The following is a 20,342-nucleotide window of genomic DNA, read 5'->3' on the forward strand; positions in this document are numbered from 1 at the left end:
CCGCATTTGGTCCATATCCCTCCAAACATGTCCTATCCATGTACCTGTCTGACTGTTTCTTAAATGTTGGGATTGTCCCAGCCTCAACTACATCCTCTGGCAGCTTGCTCCATACATCCACCACCCTTTGTGTGAAAAAGTTACCCCTCAGATTCCTATTAAATATTTTGCCATTCACCTTAAGCCTTAGTCCTTCTGCTTTCTCTACACTACCTGTCCCTCCGCCCATCTTCTTATCATCTGCAAACTTAGCCACAAAGCCCTTGATTCCTTCATCCAAATCATTAAGATGCAACATGAAGAGTACTAGCCCCAGTACCAACCCCTGCGAACACCGCCAGTCACTGGCAGCCAACCAGAAAAAGCCCCCTTTATTGCCAATCTTTGCCTTCTGCCATTCAGCCAATCTGTTGTCCAATGCAAGTATTTTCCCTCTAATACCATGGGCTCTCATCTTCTTTAGCAACCTCAAATGCGGTACCTTATCAAAAGCTTTCTGAAAATTCAGCTAAATTACATTCACTGACACTTTTTCCATCCTGCTCGTTAATTCCTCAAAGAATTTCAACAGATTTGTCAGGCAAGATATCCCTTTCACAAAACCATGGTGACTTCGACCTATTTTATCATGTCAGGCAGCTCACTGGAGAGAAAGAATAGGTGACATTTCACCTGGAGAAAAGGAATAGAAACGTCATCTATTCCTTTTCTCCAGTGATGCTGTCTGACCTGAGTTATTCCAACTGGTTGTGCCTTACTTCAGTGTAAACCAGCATCTGCAGTTTCTTTCCACACATTTCATGTGCTCATCGTGTCTGGTTTCTGACTCAATTCCATTGACAAGACGCCCATTGGTTGAGATTTTAGAGGACATGCATTAATGAGGTATCACCAACTATGTGGCATCCAGCCTTTGAAAGCAAATAAAATGACCTCCACTGTTAAAAAGAATTGGGAACAATGAGTCACATAGCCAGTCTAATATCTGCTGGCATCAGAGACTTGAGGGACAAGCATAGTCTGGGACAAGATACCAGTGAGGCTTCGGCTTGTCCTTCAGTCTACAGTAAATCCTGCAGAGAATTCAGTGGAAACATCTTCACCCACAGAGCGGGGACAATGTGGAATCCGTTACCACAGGCAGGGATCGAGGTGAACAGCAGGGATGCATTTCACGGGAAACTGAGGGAACTCAAAGGAAAAAAACATTGCTAGAACATTCCTGCAGGGCGAGCGAGGAGGAATTGGTGTTAAACAGAAATAAGGGGAAAATTCAGCTGGGTAGCATGGCCTCCCCTTCTACTGTACAGTGTGTGCATTAGAGACATTTAATCATAATCAGAATGACAATCATAATAGTAAGTTATTAGCCAAGTATGTTTTGCAACATACGAGGAATTTCATTTGCCATTGAGTTATACCAAAAAAAGCAACAAAACACCCTAAATACATTAAAAATGGACATAAACATCCACCACAGCAGCTCATCCACATTCCCCACCGTGAAGGAAGGCAATAAAGTTTTATCTTCTTTCCCCTTCTCCCACGATCGGAGGAATTGAACTATCCGCAGTCGGGACGATCGAAGCTCCCACGTCGGGGCGATCAAAGCTCCTGTGGCTTGGAGCTCCCGAAGTCCTATCCATGTTCTGCAGAGATGCTGCCTAAACTTGATTAGTAAGTGTAATAGTATAGGATTACTTTGCATAGTAACTTTTACTGAAGGCAATATAAAAAACATAATTTCACTGTACCTTGGTACAAGTGACAATAAAGTACGATTGAACCATTGAAGGGTGTCAAATGCTAATGGGTAGAAGGCAGAAGAATGGGGAGAGAGAAAAATAAATCATCCATGATTGAATGGCATTGTAGACGAAGGGCCGAATGGCCTCATTCTGCTCCTTTGACTTAGAAGCTTGCAGTGTCACTCCAGCACTTCGCATCTTTCTTTGGTCAACCAGCATCTGAAGTTCCTTGATATTGGAGGAAAAAAGGTTGCCTTATTCCATGCTCCTACATTTCCCCCATTTTTATTCCATTCAAAAATAATTAGCAACATACGAGGAATTTGCTTTGCCATTCAGTTTTACCAAAAAAAGCAACAAGTCACATAACTACATAAAAATGGACATAAATATCCACCCTAGCAGCTCCTCCACATTCCCCACTGTGATGGAAGGCAATAAAGTCTTATCCTCTTTCCTCCTTTTCTCCCACAGTCGGAGGAGTCGAACGATTCACAGTCGGGGCAATCGAAGCTCCCGTGACTTGGAGCTCCCGAAGCCGGTCCCTAACCAAGGACTTCGAGTTCCACGATGTTAAAAGTCCACAGGCTTCTGCGATTGGAGCTCCCATGGTCGAACCCCGACAGGGACAGCCAGCTCCACGATGTTAGGCCGCAGTGCGGACAGAGATATGACACGGAAAATGTTGCATCTCCGTCGAGGAAAGAGATTCAAAGAGTTTCCCCTCCCCCCCATAACATAATAGAAAACTAAAGATAAACTAAAACATACATTCTACAACAAACTAAAAACACAAAGGATAAAGACGAGACAGACCATTGGCGAGGCAGCCATCGTTCGGCACCACCTGGTGGTCTGATTTAGGATCTGCGACAATGGTCAAAACAGCAGAATATTAAACCTCAGTCCAGTTAAAGGAGTTACCAATAGTATCAGAAATAAAGCCTAACAGGTTTTGCAGGGTTCTTCACACAGCATGGTTAATCCTTCTCAGTGTGTGTTCGCTGGTGTATCCGCAGAGAACATGCCCGTGTGTATCCCTTCCCACACTCGGAGCAGATAAATGGCCTCTCCCCAGTATGAATTCGCTGGTGTCTTAGCAAGGTGGCCGACCGAGGGAATCCCTTCCCACACTCGAAGCAGGTAAACGGCCTCTCCCCGGTGTGAGATTGCTGGTGCCTCATCAGGTACGATAAGCGAGTGAATATTTTCCCGCACTCTGCACAGTTGAAGTGCTTCGCCATGGCGTGAAGTCGCTCATGTCTCAGCAGATAGCGATGCACAGTGAATCCCTTTCCACACTTGGTGCAGATGAACGGCTTATCCCCTGTATGCGTTTGTTGGTGCATCAGCAGGTCTGTTGAATCAAGGAATCCTTTTCCACACTCAGAACAGATAAATGATCTGCCATCAGTATGAATGTGTTGGTGTTTCCTCAGGCTGGATGAGTGACGGTATGCCTTCCCACACTCCGAGCAGGTAAACAGTGTCTCCCTTGTGTGATTTTGCTGGTGTATTAGCAAGCTGTCCGACCGAGGGAATCCCTTCCCACACTCGGAGCAAGTAAATGGCCTCTCCCCAGTGTGAGTTCGCAGGTGTTTGTGCAGGTGGGATGATTGAATAAAGTCCCTTCCACATTCAGAGCATTTGAACGGCCGCTCTTCGGTGTGAATTCGCTGATGTCTACTCAGGGTACTTGACAGAGCAAAGCTCTTCCCGCATTCAGAGCATTTGAACGGCCTCTCTCCAGTGTGCATCCGTTGATGCCTTATCAGACTAGATAACGACGGGAAGCTCTTCCTACATTCATAGCATTCGACCTTCGTATCCCCAGCGTGAACCCGCTGGTGTATTAACAAATGGGATGACTGAGCAAATCTCTTTCCACACTCAGAGCAGGTGAACGTGTGAACCTGCTGGCACGCCGTCATAATGAACGACTGAATGAATCAGTTTCCACACTCAGGGCAGGAGCAGGGCCTCTCCCTGGTGTGAATTCACTGGTGTACCAGCGGGTGGGTGACCGTGTGGATCCAGGTTTCCCACACTTGGAGCAGTTGAATGCCCCGTCTGCAGTGACGATGTGCTGGTGTGTTCTCAGGTAGCCAGATCAATGGTGTGTCAACAGGAGGATTAAACAAGCCAGCGTCTTTCCACACACAGAGCAGAAGCTCAAGTTTCTAGCTGGATGGGAAATTGGTTCTTTTCAAAGGCTCCAGAATTCACACTGATATCACTTTTAGCAAGAAACTATTTGGTCAGTCACTGACTTATTTTCCTCCTTTGTCTCCAGGTTGATTCATCAAGACCTCACACACAAGGAACATGTGTTTGGTTTCAGCCTCCTTCTGCGGCTGTGTAAATGGCCAAAGCTCTTTCCACAGTCAGTGCTCTTAAACACCCTCCTTCAGAAGTGAGTGTCACTGCCCCTCTGTGGTTTGTCGTCTCTCCTGATGCAACAGATGAACATTTCCTCTTCCAGATTCAAGGATTGAGGACCTGTCTGACACTCCAGGTTAAGTTTGAGATTCCCATAGACAAACCCACTGCTTGCGTACCCTGTAAAAGTTCACACAAAACATCAATAGGTACATGTCCCCATTTTAGTCAAAATAATATTTGGTCACTCAGGCATGCAGTGAAATTGCACTGTTACAATGAGGGCCAACACAGCCTATGGACAACATCTCAACATTCAGACTGAAGGGTCTCGACCAAAAACGTCACAAATACCTTCTCTCTAGAGACGCTGCCTGTCCCGCTGAGTTACTCCAACTTTATGTGTGTATCTTCGGTTTAAAGCAGCTTCTGCAGTTCCTTCTTACACATCACTCTAGGCATGTTGTTGGCTTGAAGTTATCATGTTTTTTCTACATTTGAACAGGACATTTCTGCCAGTCAGTCATCCTTGATCAGATTTTTTTTCCATTTCTATTGGGATAGCCTATCTTACTGATGATGTCTCACAGACCTAACTATACTCCGCTATTCAATCATGGCTGATCCATCTCTCCCTCCTCACCCCATTCTCCTACCTTCTCCCCATAACCGCTGACACCTGTACTAATCAAGAATCTATCTATCTCTGCCTTAAGTATATCCACTGATTTTGCCTTCACAGCCTTCTGTGGCTAAGAATTCCACAGATTCACCACCCTCTAAAGGAATTCCTCCTCATCTCTTTCTTTAAAGAACGTCCTTTAATTATGTGGCTATGACCTTTAGTTTGAGACTCTTCCACGCCAACTCTATCTAAGCCTTTCACCAGTCACCTTGCTTCTGCAGTTCCTCTGTAGCCACATTGTTTGTGTGCTGGTCAATGATGGACCCCCACCCATGATGCCAGTGAATTCAGTGATGGTAATGCCATTGAATGTCAAGCGTGGGTAACTAGTTGACGTGGCTGTTACTTGGTACTATTTTTGCCCTGGGCAGAAGAGTACAATCTGGGACCGGCTGGCAGAGAAAGCAGCAAAATAAAAAAAAAACGCAGCTGTTGGAAATCCATAAGATCAACAAATTACTGGAGACACTCAGCAGGCCAGTCAAATTTGCGGGAAGGAAAAAATGGTTATATTTCTCATCTGAAACCCTTATTCAGGTCTGGGAAATAGAAAAACAGTTTGGAGAAGGGCCTCGACCCGAGACTTCACTAGGACAGGCTAGGACTGGACAGGCTAGATACAGGAAGATTGTTCCCGATGTTGGGGAAGTCCAGAACAAGGGGTCACAGTTTAAGGATAATGGGAAAATCTTTTAGGACCGAGATGAGAAAAACATTTTTCACACAGAGTGGTGAATCTCTGGAATTCTCTCCCACAGAAGGTAGTTGAGGCCAGTTCATTGGCTATATTTAAGAGGGAGTTAGATGTGGCCCTTGTGGCTAAAGGGATCAGGGGGTATGGAGAGAAGGCAGGTACAGGGTACTGAGTTGGATGATCAGCCATGATCATATTGAATGACGGTGCAGGCTCGAAGGGCCGCATGGCCTACTCCTGCACCTATTTTCTATGTTTCTATGTTTCACCGATTCCTTTTCCCCAGAGATGTTGTCTGTCCTGCTGAGTTACTCCAGCATTTTGTTTCTATCTTCAGAAAAAAAGTTTGTTTTAAGTTGCGGGAAGTAAATGGATAGATAGTTCATTGAGAGTCCGGGGAAACAAGACTAGGCCATTCAACCTCTGGGGAATTCTTCCCTTCCCTCCCGTACCACCCCCTCCCCAGGCACTTTCCGTTGCAACCGCAAGAAATGCAACACCTGTCCCTTCACTTCCCCCCTCGACTCCATTCAAGGACCCAAGCAGTCGTTCCAGGTGCGACAAAGGTTCACCTATATCTCCTCTAACCTCATCTACTGCATCCGCTGCTCTAGATGTCAGCTGATTTACATCGGGGAGACTAAGCAGAGGTTGGGCGATCGTTTCGCCGAACACCTCCGCTCAGTCCGCAATAACCTACCTGAACTCCCGGTGGCTCAGCACTTCAACTCCCCCTCACATTCCCAATCCGACCTCTCTGTCCTGGGTCTCCTCCATTGCCAGAGTGAGCAACACCGGAAATTGGAGGAACAGCACCTCATATTCCGCCTGGGTTGCTTGTGTCCGGATGGCATGAACGTTGAATTCTCCCAGTTTTGCTAGCCCTTGCTGTCTCCTCCCCTTCCTTAACCCTCGAGCTGTCTCCTCCCATCCCCCCACCCTCGGGCTCCTCCTCCTCCTCCTCCCTTTTTCCTTCCTTCTCCCCCCCCCCCCCCCCCCTTCAGTCTGAAGAAGGGTATCGGCCCGAAACGTCGCCCATTTCCTTCGCTCCATAGATGCTGCTGCACCCGCTGAGTCTCTCCAGCATTTTTGTGTACCTTCGATCTTCCAGCATCTGCAGTTCCTTCTTGAACACAATCTCTAGGGCCTGTTCCGCCGTTCAGTGACCTTTGTGCATTCAGTGATCATTGCGCATTTAAATGGCATTTAGACATTTAGTTCCTTCACAATTTGTGTCTTATCTGTAGCTTCTCCTAAAATGGCTGCCCGGCTAGTCCCTGCCTTCCACTTTTCTGCATCACCAGGAGCAGTCACTGCCGGACACTAAAACCCTGCTGTTTTAATCTCCCGCGATGATCTTCCTCTCGGACCTGAAATATTCACTATTCCATTTATGATGCCGCCTGGTTTGCTGACAGTCTCCAACTGTTTGCATTGAAGCGGGCATCTCCCGAGGTCGGGGTGTGGAGAGGGGGCGGGGGTGAGGGGAAGGGGTTGTGGGACTGCCCCCTGTGCGGCCACCCACAATGATTCTGCAAACAGCACGGATTCTCCCCCAGCCGTGGGCTGCATCAAGGCCCGGACCTCGGGCTGGATTAAACCCGCGCAGCGCAGCGAAGCTCCGCTCCTACCCATAGATCCTATAGCGGAGCGGAGGTATAGGATCTTTGCTCCTACCTGCTGCCGAGCAAAGATACTATAGCAAAGCGTCGCTATAGGATCTTTGCTGCCGAGTACCCGAGCAACTTCCGTGTCCACGGTCGCCAAGTTATCACGTCACGTCCAAGCATCACAGATCCAATCAAAGATCCTAGAGGATCCAATAGGGAGGTTTCACGGCAGTCGGGTCACGACCCATGACCCGTACTGTTGCTAAGCTACTCCAAATGGATTACACGCGATGTACTGCAGGTAGGCACTTACCATTGTTTCCAGCGTTGCGGGCCCGTTAAAACCCGCCGAAAATGGCAATTTTTGCGCTGCAAATAATTATGGAAATCGGGATAAGCGCGAGAGACATTTAGCCTACTTCAGAATTCCAAAAGTGAGGAGAAATGACGGTAGATAGAAACGAGAGCTGAAGGGCCAACAACAGACAGAGTGCTTGGCGAACATTGGCCGTTTGCTCACTGCATTTTATCAACTATGGCATTATTTGTGTTTTTTCTTGATTTCTTTTGCATCTAAAAAGTTTCAGAAGTGATAAATATGGCTGTAATTTTTTTTAAATTGCCCATGGTTCTCAAGTGGGTTTTTACGTGCACAATGAAAACGCATCTGAAGAAAAATTTACAGCCAGATTTATCACTTCTGAGACTTTTTAGATACCAAAGGAATCAAGAAAAAACACAAATAATGCCTTACTGTTGATGAAATGCAGTGAACAGACGCAATAATTCCCAATATTTTCAATGTTTACCAAGCACTTTTGCTGCTGTTGCCCCTTCAGCTCTCGCTTCTCTTTACCTTCAATTCACCACGTTTGGAATTCTAAAGTTGGGTACATGTCTCTCACACTTACCCCGACTTACACAATTTTTTTCAGCGCAAAAATTCAACATTTTGGCGGTTTTTAACAGGTAGGAAAGTACGCGTTTCTTGCATTAATAACATATACCGGAAGTGACGGATGTCTTCCAGATGGATTGAGCGGCTCCGTGCGTCAAGCCCTATGACCCAGTGACCTTACGTGCAACCCCCCTATAGCAAGGATCGCTATCGGATCTTTGATGCCAGCAACTCACTCAGTAGCAAATCGTTGCTCAATAGCTCGGATGCGAGCGGCCGTCGGGACGGGACAACGGATCTGCAGCTAGACACGGGGCTCACATGCGACCTTCCTGGGGTCTTTGCTGCAGCTAGTCCCGGAGGGTTCTGACCCTTATGTAAAAAAGGTTGCCGACCCCTGGACAATAATTAGAGATCACAAGGAGAAAGTGGAGATATATATATATATATATATATATATATACTAGACTAATTGGGACCCATTCCGAATCTGACCTTTCTGTCTTGGGCCTCCTCCATGGCCAGAGTGAGTCCCATTGCAAATTGAGGAGCAGCACCTCATATTTCGCTTGGGCAGTTTACACCCCAGCGGTATGAACACTGACTTCTCCAATTACAGGTGTTCCTTGCTTTCTCCCTCCTTTCCCTCCCCTTCCCAGCTCTCCCACAGCATATTCCTCCCCCCCCCCCATCCAGTCTGAAGAAAGGTCTCGAAAGAAACCTCACCTATTTCTTTGCTCCATAGATGCTGCCTCACCCGCTGAGTTTCTCCAGCATTTTTGTCTACCTTCGATTTTTCCAGCATCTGCAGTTCTTTCTTAAACACTGCGAGTCTTTTCTGCTCCTTTTCCAGCTAAACAATGTTTATTCTATACCTAGGTGATCAGAACTGCATGCAGTACATCAAGTCCAATCTCACCAACATATTGCACAGTTGTCACATGAGGTTCGCAGTATGGCAGTCCCAGCCAATAAGTTGGAAGTTAAAAACATCATCTCCAATTACAAACCTATTATTCCTTCTGCCATCCGCAAACCCCTAGATATACTTGTTTATTTCCATCTGACTATTGTGGGCCTTTTGTATAATCCTGATAAAATGATTGGCCCAGACCATTGATGCACAGAGTCTCTTGCCCAGAGTAGGTGAATCGAAGACCAGAGAACATAGGTTTAAGGAGAAGGGGAAAAGATTTAATAGGAATCTGAGGGGTAACTTTGTCACACAAAGGGTGGTGGGAAGGAGGGATATGGGTCAAACGCGGGCAGGTGGTACTAGTCTAGCTGGGACAAGTTGGCCACTGTGGGCAAGTTGGGCCGAAGGGCCTGTGTCCACGCTATCACTCTACAATATGGGTCAAGATCCTTCTTCAGACTGAAGAGTCAGGGGGGAGGGAGACACTGAGATAAGGAAGTGTAAGATGTGAAAATGAGATATCAAATGGGGATGGAGCACAAGGAAAATGTAGAATAGATCGTTAGGAAGGAGAAGGTGACAACAAAGCATACAGAGATAACATTTAATCAGGAGGACAGTCAGACTGGTCGGAGAACTAGGAAGGGGGAGAGAGAGGGAAAGCAAGTTACTTAGTCATAGAGTGATACAGTGTGGAAACAGGCCCTTTGGCCCAACTTACCCACATGAGCCATCATGTCCCCGTTACTCTAGTCCCACCTGCCTGCGTTGGTCCAAATCCCTCAAAACTTGTCCTATCTATATATGTCTAATTGTTTCTTAAATATTGGGATAGTCCCTGCCAGATCTACCTCCTCTGGCAGCTTGTTCCGTACACCCACGACCCTTTGTGTGGAAAAATTTCCCCTCGGATTCCTTTTAAATCCTTTCCCCTTCACCTTAAACCTATGTCCTCTGCTCCTTGATTCCTCTACTGTAGGCAAGAGACTCTGTGCATCCACCCGATCACTGATTGTGTATGATCAGCCCCGCTCACATTGAATGGCGGTGCTGGCTCGAAGGGCCGAATGGCCTACTCCTGCCCCTATTGTCTATCAGTTCCTCTCATGATTTTATACTTGAAATTAGAGAAGCCGATATTCATATCGCTGGGGTGCGAGCTGCCCAAAAGCGATGTTTAGTTGACTTGGCGAAACAAAACCTCGCAGGAATCAGCAGGGTTAAGAAAGTCCAGTCGGTGTTGAACAAACCGGGAGCGGAGACGCACAGACGTACAGACGTGACCCCATAACTAGGCGACCGGAAGATCTCGGCAGCAGGTAGGAGCGGAGCTTCCCTGCGCGGGTTTAATCCAGCCCGAGGTCCGGGCCCTGATGCAGCCCACGGCTGGGGGAGAATCCGTGCTGTTTGTAGAATCACTGTGGGTGGCCGCACAGGGGGCAGTCCCACAACCCCTTCTCCTCACCCCCGCCCGCTCTCCACACCCCGACCTCGGGAGATGCCCGCTTCAATGCAAACAGTAACTGCTGGAGACTGTCAGCAAACTGGGCGGCATCATAAATGGAATAGTGAATATTTCAGGTCCGAGAAGTGGATCATCGCGGGAGATTAAGACAGCAGGGTTTTAGTGTCCGGCAGTGACTGCTCCTGGTGATGCTGAAAAAGGGAAGCAAGGGACTAGCCGGGCAGCCATTTTAGGAGAAGTTGTAGATAGATACAAATTGTGAAGGAAGGAACCAAAGATAACTGCAGGTGCTGGTTTAAACTGAAGATAGACACAAGATGCTGGAGTAACTCCGCGGGACAGGCAGAATCTCTGGAGATGATGGAATGGGTGACGTTTCGGTTCGAGTCCGTTCTTCAGCCTTACACGAGCCGAAACGTCACCCATTCCACTCCAGCATGCTGTGTCTCTTCGGTTTAAACCGGCATCTGCAGTTCCTTCCGACACATTAGGAGAGACTGTGTTGAGGGTGAGTACTGTGAGGCTTGGGCCTGCAAACTAAGCAGACAATGATTGCAATACCAGGCAAGTATATTTGCATACATCTACATCTCCGTCTATATCTCTCGTTTTCCTTTGTCCTCACACGTCTGAAGGGTCTCGACCCGAAACGTCACCCATTCCTTCTCTCCAGAGATGCTGCCTGTTCCGCTGAGTTACTCCAGCATTTTGTGCCTATCTTAAGTTTATGTGTAACTTGTCCATGAATATTTGGGGTATTTGAACATTTTTAAAGATTAGATTGATGTGTTTTTGGTTCATAAGTGTGTCAGAGGGAATGTGGAGAAGACAATGTGGTTGCGAAGGAAAAATATGGTGGCATGATTGAATGGGAGAGCAGACTAAATGGGCCGAATGGCCTGATTCTGCTCCTATGTCCCACGAGATTGCTTAAGATTGCAGCAGTTAGAACACAGGTGTGCTCCTCCAGCAAGATATGGGGCCAGGGAAACTTCCAGTGTACCCGAGTCTGTCTTACTGCAGCTCTTGACTGACTGCATAAAATCAGGTGTCATCCAGGACTGGGAAAATCAGTGCCATTTACAGAATCATCGCTGGCAGCCATACTCAGGATAGTCCCACAACCCCTACTCTTTGCCTCTGCTTGCTATCCACACCCCAACATCAGAGTTTCCAGCTTTAGTTTCAGTTTAGTTTATTGCCATGTGTACCGAGGTACAGTGAAAAGCTTTTGTTGTGTGTGCTAACCGGTCAGCAGAAATACAATACATGATTACAATCAGTCTATTTACAGTGTATGGATACATGACAAGGGAACACGTTTAGTGCAAAGTCCAATCAAGGATAGTCGAGGGTCATCAAAGAGGCAGATAGTAGTTCAGCACTGCTCTCTGGTTATGGTAGGATGATTCAGTTGCCTGATAACAGTAGTGAAAAAAACCATCCCTGAATCTGGTGGTGTGTGTTTTCACACTTCTATACATTTTGCCTGATGGGAGAGGGGAGAAGTGGGAGTGACGGGGGTGAGACTCGTCCTTGATTATACAAACAGTAAATGCTGGAAACCATCAGGAGACCAGGATGACATGGAATATTTCAAGTAGGGGGAGAGTGGAGCGTAACATTTCAACTACAACTGTGAAAAGGAATAGATGAGTGCACATCGAGCATGCTGAAAACTGCTTTAGATCACTCTATTTAGGGAAAGCTGTTTCATTGGAAGTAGTTCTGAGGGTTTACTGGGATGATTCTGACAGAGGGATTGATCGACAGGGAAAGATGAAATCAATTGGATTCACATGAAGCATGCATAGAAAACAGGAGTAGGCCATTCGGCCCTTCGAGCCTGCACCGCCACTCAATTTCAGGGAAAACTCTGTTTCATTGGCCACAAGGGCCACATCTAACTCCCTCTTAAATATAGCCAATGAACTGGCCTCAACTACCCTCTGTGGCAGAGAGTTCCAGAGATTCACCACTCTCTGACTTCTCATCTCGGTTTTTAAGATTTCCCCTTTATCCTTAAGCTGTGACCCCTTGTCCTGGACTTCCAACAGGGAACAATCTTCCTGATGAAATCCTTAAGAATTGGGATTTTCATAAGATCTCCTCTCAATCTCTGCTGAGAGAGTATAAACTCTATCCAGGATTATAAGACAGTCCTGACATCCCAGGAATCATCTGGTGAACCATCTACTCCCTCTATGGCAATAATGTCCTTCCTCAGGATTAGAAATCTTAAGGTGGCATAGACTTGTATGGCACAGTAACAGACCCTTCAGTTGAACTCGTCCATTCCATCAAGTTGCCTACCTGAGCTTGTTTCATTTTCCTTGTGTTTGTCCCATGACTAAGTCTGTAAACCTTTCCTATCCGTGCATCTGTCTACATGTCATTTAAATGCACAATGAAGATAGGGTCGATCCTACTGAATGGCAGAGCAGGCCCGAGAGGTTGAATGGCATAGTCTTGTTTCCCCTGAATGTTGACTCGATGGACTAATTTACTTCCCGCAACTTAAAACAAACTTTTTTTCTATAGACACAAAATGCTGGAGTAACTCAGCAGGACAGGCAGCATCTCTGGAGGGCAGGAATGGGTGACGTTTCACGTCGAGACCGTTCAGCTTGAATGTTGAATTGTTGTCCATAGGCTGTGTTGGTCCTCACTGTAACAGTGCAATTTCACTGCATGCCAGTGACCAAATATTATTTTGTCTAAAATGGGGACCTGTACCTATTGATGTATTGTGTGAACTCTTTTACAGGGCACACAAGCAGTGGGTTTGTCTATGGGAATCTAAAACTTAACGTCACATCAGACCTGGAGTGTCAGACAGGTCCTCAATCCTTGAATCTGGAAGAGGAAATGCTCATCTGCTGTATTTCTGAGGAGAGACAACAAACCACAGTGGGGCAGTGACACTCACTTCTGATGGGGGGTGTTCAAGAGCACTGACTGTGGAAAGAGGGTTACACAAAAAAGCTTTGGCCATTTACACAAAGAGCTTTGGCCATTTACACAGCCGCAGAAGGAGGCTGAAACCAAACACGTGTTCTATGTGTATGAGGTCTTGATGAATCAACCTGGAGACAAAGGGAGAAATTAAGTCAGTGAATGACCAAATAGTTTCTTGCTAAAAGTGATATCAGTGTGAATTCTGGAGCCTTTGAAAAGAAACAATTTCCCATCCAGCTAGAAACTTGAACTTCTGCTCTGTGTGTGGAAAGAAGCTGGTTTGTTTAATCCTCCTGTTGAGACACCAGTGATCTGGCTACCTGAGAACACACCAGCACATCGTCACTGGAGACGGGGCATTCAACTGCTCCAAGTGTGGGAAACCTGGATCCACACGGTCACCCACCCGCTGGTACACCAGTGAATTCACACCAGGGAGAGGCCCTGCTCCTGCTCTGAGTGTGGAAACGGATTCACTCAGTCGTTCAATATGACGGGGCACCAGCAGGTTCACACGAGGGAGAGGCCGTTCACATGCTCTGAGTGTGGAAAGAGATTTGCTCAGTCATCCCACTTGTTGATACACCAGCGGGTTCACGCTGGGGATACGGAGTTTGAATGCTCTGAATGTGGGAAGAGCTTCCCGTGGTCTTCTAGCCTGATAAGGCATCAACGGATTCACACCGGAGAGAGGCCGTTCAAATGCTCTGAATGTGGGAGGGACTTTATTCAGTCATCCGAGCTGCACAAACACCTGATACTTCACACTGGGGAGAGGCCATTTATTTGCTCCGAGTGCGGGAAGGGTTTCACTCGGTCGGACAGCTTGCTAATACACAAGCGGATTCACTCAGGGGAGAGACCATTTACCTGCTCGGGGTGTGGGAAGGGATACCCTGACTCATCCAGCCTGAGGAAACACCAGCGAATCCATACTGAGGACAGACCATTTATCTGTTCTGAGTGTGGAAAAGGATTCCCCCGGTCATCAGAACTGCTGATACACCAGCAAAGTCATACAGGGGAGAAGCCGTATATTTGCACCATGTGTGGGAAGGGATTCACTGTGCATTGCCATCTGCTGCGACATGAGCGACTTCACGCTGTGGCGAAGCACTTCAACTGTCCAGAGTGCGGGAAAGGATTCACTCGCTTATCGTACCTGATGAGGCACCAGCAATCTCACACTGGGGATAGGCTGTTCTCCTGCTCCAACTGCGGTGATAAATTCATGCAGCCGTCAGACCTGATTAGACATCAGCGGGTTCACACCGGGGAGAGGCCGTACATGTGTTCAGAGTGCGGGAAGGGATTCACTCGGTCATTCAGCCTGCAAATACACCAGCGAGTTCACACCGGGGAGAAGCCGTTTACCTGCTTTGAGTGTGGGAAGGGATTCCCTCGGTCGGCCAGCTTGCTAAGACACCAGCGAATTCACACCGGGGAGAGGCCATTTATCTGCTCCGAGTGTGGGAAGGGATTCACCCGGGCATGTCATCTGCTGAGACACCAGCGAACTCACACTGAGAAGGATTAACCATGCTGTGTGAGGCACCCTGCAAACCCTGTTAGGCTTTATTTCCAATACTATTGGCAACCCCTTTAACTGGACTGAGGTTTCATATTCTGCTGCTTTGAACACTGTCTCAGATACTAAATGCACACACTGAAATGCCTGTGATGACGAGGAAGGAATCGACTCTGGAGAACATGGCAATGACATAAAGAGCAATGAGATTTGGCCACTCTGCTGGAACAATGAAATTCCCACTTGCAGCACATTAACACTACAACACAACAAATAAATATAATATAAAATAATAAATTATCAGTCATAGTAGGTAAAGGGGGCATGCCAAATGACATTGTGGAATGATGTTGGTATCATTGGCGAATTTAGAGATAGCGCTGCAGCTGTGACCAGCTGCACATTCATGGTTACAGAGAGCAGAGCAGCGGACTGAACTTGTATTTTTAGGCTGTGTCTGTGAGGATGGTCTGCAGCATGGAAACAGGCCCTTTGGCCCAACTTGTCATTGCCAATTAGTTTAGTTTATTGTCACGTGTACCAAGGTACAGTAAAAGCTTTAGTTGCATGCTAACAAGTCAGCAGGAAGACAATACATGATTGCAATCGATCCATTTACAGTGTATAGATGCATGATAAGGGAATTTGAAGAAGAGTCTGGGGAAGGGTCTTGACCCAAAACATCAACCATTCCTTCTCTCCAGAGATGCTGCCTTTCCTATCTGAGTTAGTCAGCTTTTTGTGTCTACAGCTTAAACCAGCATCTGCAGTTCCTTTCTACTCATGATAAGGGAATAACGTTTAGTGCAAGGTAAAGCCAGCAAACTCCGATTAAGATGCCCCATCTAGGATCGTACCATTTTCTCACATTTGGCCTATATCCCTCTGAACCGTTGCTATCCATGAACCTGTCTGAGTGTCTTTTAAATGCTGCTATAGTACCTGCTGCAGCTACCTCCTCTGGCAGCTGATTCCATATGCATACCAGCGTATTGGAAAGTGTTTGAATGTGGGTGTACATGGTGAAATAAGCCGAAGTCAGCATGTTTTTTTGAGATATCTTGCCCGACAAATCTGTTGGAATTCTTTGAGGAAGTAAACAACAGGCTAGAAAAAGGAGTGCCAGTGGATCCCGCTAATCTAGGTTTTCAAAAGGCTTTTGATAAGGTACTGCATGGCCGCTAAAGATAGGAGCCCATGGTATTGGAGGGAAGATACTAGCATTGGATAGCAGGTTAGCTGAATGGCAGAAGGCAAAGAATGGCAATAAAGGGGGCTTTGTCTGGTTGGCTCCCAGTGACTATCGGTTTTCCGCAGAGGTCAGTACTGGGGGTAGTTACTCTTCACGTTATATATTAATGATTTGGATGAAAGAATCAAAGGCTTTATGGCCGGGTTTGCAGAATGATCAGAAGATGTCGGAGAGACAGGTAGTGTAGAGAAAGCAGGGACTCTGCAGAAGGACTGAGGTTTAAAGTAAAGGGCAAAAGATTTAATAGGAATCTGAGGGGTGGCTTTTTCACACAAAGGGTGGTATGGAACAAGCTGTCAGAGGAGGTAGTTGAGGTTGGGCAAATCCCAATTTTTAAGAAAGTTAGACAGGTACATGGACAGGACAGTTTTGTAGGACTATGAACCAAACGCGGGAAGGTGGTACGAGTGTAGCAAGGACACATTGGCAGATGTAGGCAAGTTGGGCTGAAGGCCCAGTTTCCATGCTGAATCGCTCTATGACGTGCAGGTTTGTAGTTGGCTTTGGTAAAATTATGAACTGATATATGATATTATGAACTGATAAATGATATAAACATATATGAACTGACAATTCTGTAATATCCGCATCACATTTTGGAACTAGGACTATGATTTGCACCAAAGATAGACACAAAATGCTGGTGTAACTCAACGGGACAGGCAGCATCTCTGGAGAGAAGGAATAGGTGACGTTTCGGGTCGAGATCCTTCTCACAATTGAATGAGGTTTCCATAGCCACAAAAAAAGGCACATAAAAGTATCCAGGTAAAATGGTGGCAGGTGGGATTAGCGTAATAATGCCTCTTCTGATATTAAGGCTGCTGTTGTTCAAGTTCCCTGCCCATGGACCAAGTTAGAGTGAAACAAATGTGTATCTTTGAATATCTGGCAGTTTTGTCACAGAAAAGTGAATTATATATATATCTGGAAAGATGATATGGCTTTAGAGGGAAAAAGCTGAGGTGGGTTAATTAGATAGCTCCTTGAAAATAACAATAGACAATAGGTGCAAGAGAAGGCCATTCAGCCCTTCGAGCCAGCACCGCCCATTCACTGTGATCATAGATGATCGTCGACAATTAGTACTCTGTTCCTGCCTTCTCCCCATATTCCTTGACTCCGCTATCTTTAAGAGCTCTATCTAACTCTCTCGTGAAAGCATCCAGAGAATTGACCTCCACTGCCTTCTGAGGCAGAGAATTCCACAGATTCACAACTCTCTGGGTGAAAAGGTTTTTCCTCATCTCCGTTCTAAATTGCCTACCCCTTATTCATAAACTGTGGCCCCTGGTTCTGGACTCCCCCAACATCGGGGACATGTTAACTTCCTCTAGTGTGTCCAATCCCTTAATAACCTTGTGTTTCAATAAGATAACCTCTCATCCTTCTAAATTCCAGTGTGTACATAGAAACATAGAAATTAGGTGCAGGAGTAGGCTATTCGGCCCTTCGAGCCTGCACCGCCATTCAATATGATCATGGCTGATCATCCAACTCAGTATCCCATACCTGCCTTCTCTTCATACCACCTGATCCCCTTAGCCACAAGTGCCACATCTAACTCCCTCTTAAATATAGCCAATGAACTGGCCTCAACTACCCTCTGTGGCAGAGAGTTCCAGAGATTCACCACTCTCTGTGTGAAAAATCTTCTCATCTCGGTTTTAAAGGATTTCCCCCTTATCCTTAAGCTGTGACCCCTTGTCCTGGACTTCCCCAACATCGGGAACAATCTCTTCCTGCATCTAGCCTGTCCAACCCTTAAGAATTTTGTAAGTTTCTATAAGATCCCCTCTCAATCTTCTAAATTCTAGAGAGTATAAACCAAGTCTATCCAGTCTTTCTTCATAACAGTCCTGACATCCCAGGAATCAGTCTGGTGAACCTTCTCTGCACTCCCTCTATGGCAATAATGTCCTTCCTCAGATTAGGAGACTGTACGCAATACTCCAGGTGTGGTCCACCAAGACCCTGTACAACTGCAGTAGAACCTCCCTGCTCCTATACTCAAATCCTTTTGCAATGAAAGCTAACATACCATTCTTTCTTTACTGCCTGCCGCACCTGCATGCCTACCTTCAATGACTGGTGTACCATGACACCCAGGTCTCGCTGCATCTTCCCCTTTCCCAATCGGCCACCATTTAGATAATAGTCTGCTTTCCCGTTTTTGCCACCAAAATGGATAACCTCACATTTATCCACACAAGCCCAGTTGCTCCATTCTTTCAACATATGACAGTCTCGCCATCTTGGGAATTAACCTTGTGAACCTGCTGCACTCCCTCAATAGCAAGAATGTCCCTCCTCAAAATTGTAGACCAAAACTGCACACAATATTCTGGGTGTGATCTCACCAGGGCCCTGTACAACTGTAGAAGGACCTCTTGGCTCCTATACTCAACTCCTCTTGTTATGCAGGCTAACATGCCATTAGCTTTCTTCTGTCTGCTGTGCCTGCATGGTTACTTTCAGTGACTGATGAACAAGGACACCCAGATCTCGTACTTCCCATTTTCCTAATTTGACACCATTCAGATGATAATCTGCCTTCCTGTTTTTGCCCCCAAAGTGTATAACCTCACATTTATCCACATTAAATTGCATCTGCCCACTCACCCATCCTGTCCAAATCATACTGCATCCTCATAGCATCCTCCTCTCAGTTCACACTGCCACCCAGCTTTGTGTCATCTGCAAATTTGCTAATTTTGCTCCTAATCCCTTCATCTAAATCATTAATGTATATTGTAAATTGCTGCAATATGACAAAGTAATACTATACTATTTTGTGCTATAATATAGTATATATTATTGACTTACTAATCAAGGTCAGGCAGCATCTCTGCAGAACAAGGATAGGGGTTGTTTTTTGTCAAGATCGACAATCTGAAATGTCACCTATCCATGTCTTCGGAGATGTGGCCTGACCCACTGAGTTCCTCCAGCACTTTCTGAGCTTTTTTTGTAACCTTTTTTTCCAACTCAACAGATTTTGCCCGATATTTTGAGTGTAATGAACTGTACAACTAATCATGTGACCCAATGTATTTGTTAAAGTGACGGTATGATACAAACTGCTGCAGTAACTCAGCGGGACAGGCATCTCTGGAGAGAAGGAATGGGTGACGTTTTGAGTCGAGAACCTTATTTATTAAAGTGCATTTATATAGCAATTTATCACCTTTCCAAAGTTCTTGCTCAAATGTTGCCTGTACTGGAGCCCAATGGATTCAGTCTAATGCCCCATAGATCATGTGATCTGAGTTTGATCCTGACCGCATGCTATCAGTATGACACTAGCCTGTTCTCTCTGTGACCCAGTGGTTTCCTCCCATATACCAAGGACATGTGGGTCAATTTGTCACTGAACAGTCAGTTGGCAGTTCATAATGAACAGGAGTCAAATTAGGCCTTTCGGCACAGCATGTCTACTTCACCATTCAACCATGACTGATCTATCTCTCCCTCCTAATCCCATTCTCCTGCCTTCTCCCCATAACCTCTGAAACATGTACTAACCAAGAATGTATCTATCTCTGCCTTAAAAGCCTTCACTGCCTTCAAGTGATCACAGCGAGAATAAGAACTATTTATTCGCTTCAGGTCTGGGCCCTTTTACCAGGACTGGAAAGAGGGGTAAACAAGATAGTTTTCATGGGAGAGAAAGTGGGGGAAGGGGATGGGTAGAACAAGGGGAATATCCCTGGTGGGTTGAGAGCTAATGGAGGACAGTGAGTGCAGGAGAAGCACTGTGTAATTTTAACTGCCGAGGTTGTGGGACAAGCCCAGCGGCCAGACGTCAACTCCAGAGAAAGATAAACTGATCCAACATGATGACAGGCAGAAATGGCTGATATTGTGGACACTTGTGCTGGCAGGGTGGTGGGTGTATGGAACAAGCTGCCAGAGGAAGCAGTTGAGGTAAGGACTGTCCCAACGTTTAAGAAGCAGTTAGTACATGGATAGGACAGGTTTGGATGGATATAGACAAAACGAGGGCACGAGGAACTGGTGTAGCTGGGACATGTTGGCCAGTGTGGCAAGTTATGCTGTAGGGCCTGTTTCCACACTGTATCACTCTATGACTTGAAGGCCTGAGTCTCGGGTTCATCTCGGATCATTCAGGCCTCTGTCCCTCTCTGTCTCTGCCCCTCTCTCTGACCCTCCCTGTTTCTCTCTGCCCCCCCTCTCTCTCTCTCTCTG

At 46.3% G+C, this 20,342-nt stretch overlaps 2 protein-coding genes and 1 pseudogene across 4 annotated transcripts in view; 1 reads left to right on the forward strand and 2 right to left on the reverse strand.

The window, feature by feature from the left end:
* Nucleotides 1–20,342, reverse strand: part of LOC129704352 (oocyte zinc finger protein XlCOF15-like) — a 265,479-nt gene that overhangs the window by 81,115 nt on the left and 164,022 nt on the right. The window lies entirely within an intron of this gene.
* Nucleotides 498–7,361, reverse strand: LOC129704339 (zinc finger protein ZFP2-like). 3 transcript variants are annotated; one of them, XM_055647416.1, is made up of 2 exons: nt 7,184–7,361; nt 498–4,307 (listed from the first exon to the last, which is right to left on the reverse strand). In XM_055647416.1, the coding sequence occupies exon 2, from the start codon at nt 3,677–3,679 to the stop codon at nt 2,729–2,731; it is 951 nt and encodes a 316-aa protein (XP_055503391.1). In that variant the 5' UTR covers nt 3,680–4,307; nt 7,184–7,361; the 3' UTR covers nt 498–2,728. The 3 variants fall into 3 exon arrangements, with proteins under 3 accessions (XP_055503391.1, XP_055503393.1, XP_055503392.1); XM_055647418.1 differs by lacking the exon at nt 7,184–7,361 and adding an exon at nt 7,138–7,159; XM_055647417.1 differs by lacking the exon at nt 7,184–7,361 and adding an exon at nt 6,604–7,102.
* LOC129704364 (zinc finger protein 850-like) overlaps nt 13,403–20,342 on the forward strand; it is a 36,524-nt pseudogene continuing 29,584 nt past the window's right edge.

Source organism: Leucoraja erinacea, chromosome 15, assembly GCF_028641065.1.
Source record: "Leucoraja erinacea ecotype New England chromosome 15, Leri_hhj_1, whole genome shotgun sequence".
NCBI lineage: Eukaryota > Metazoa > Chordata > Chondrichthyes > Rajiformes > Rajidae > Leucoraja > Leucoraja erinaceus.

Coding starts and splice junctions, on each gene's coding strand:
- LOC129704339 (XM_055647416.1), bottom strand. CDS start 3,679: ATGACGGCGTGCCAGCAGGTTCACACGTTCACCTGCTCTGAGTGTGGA.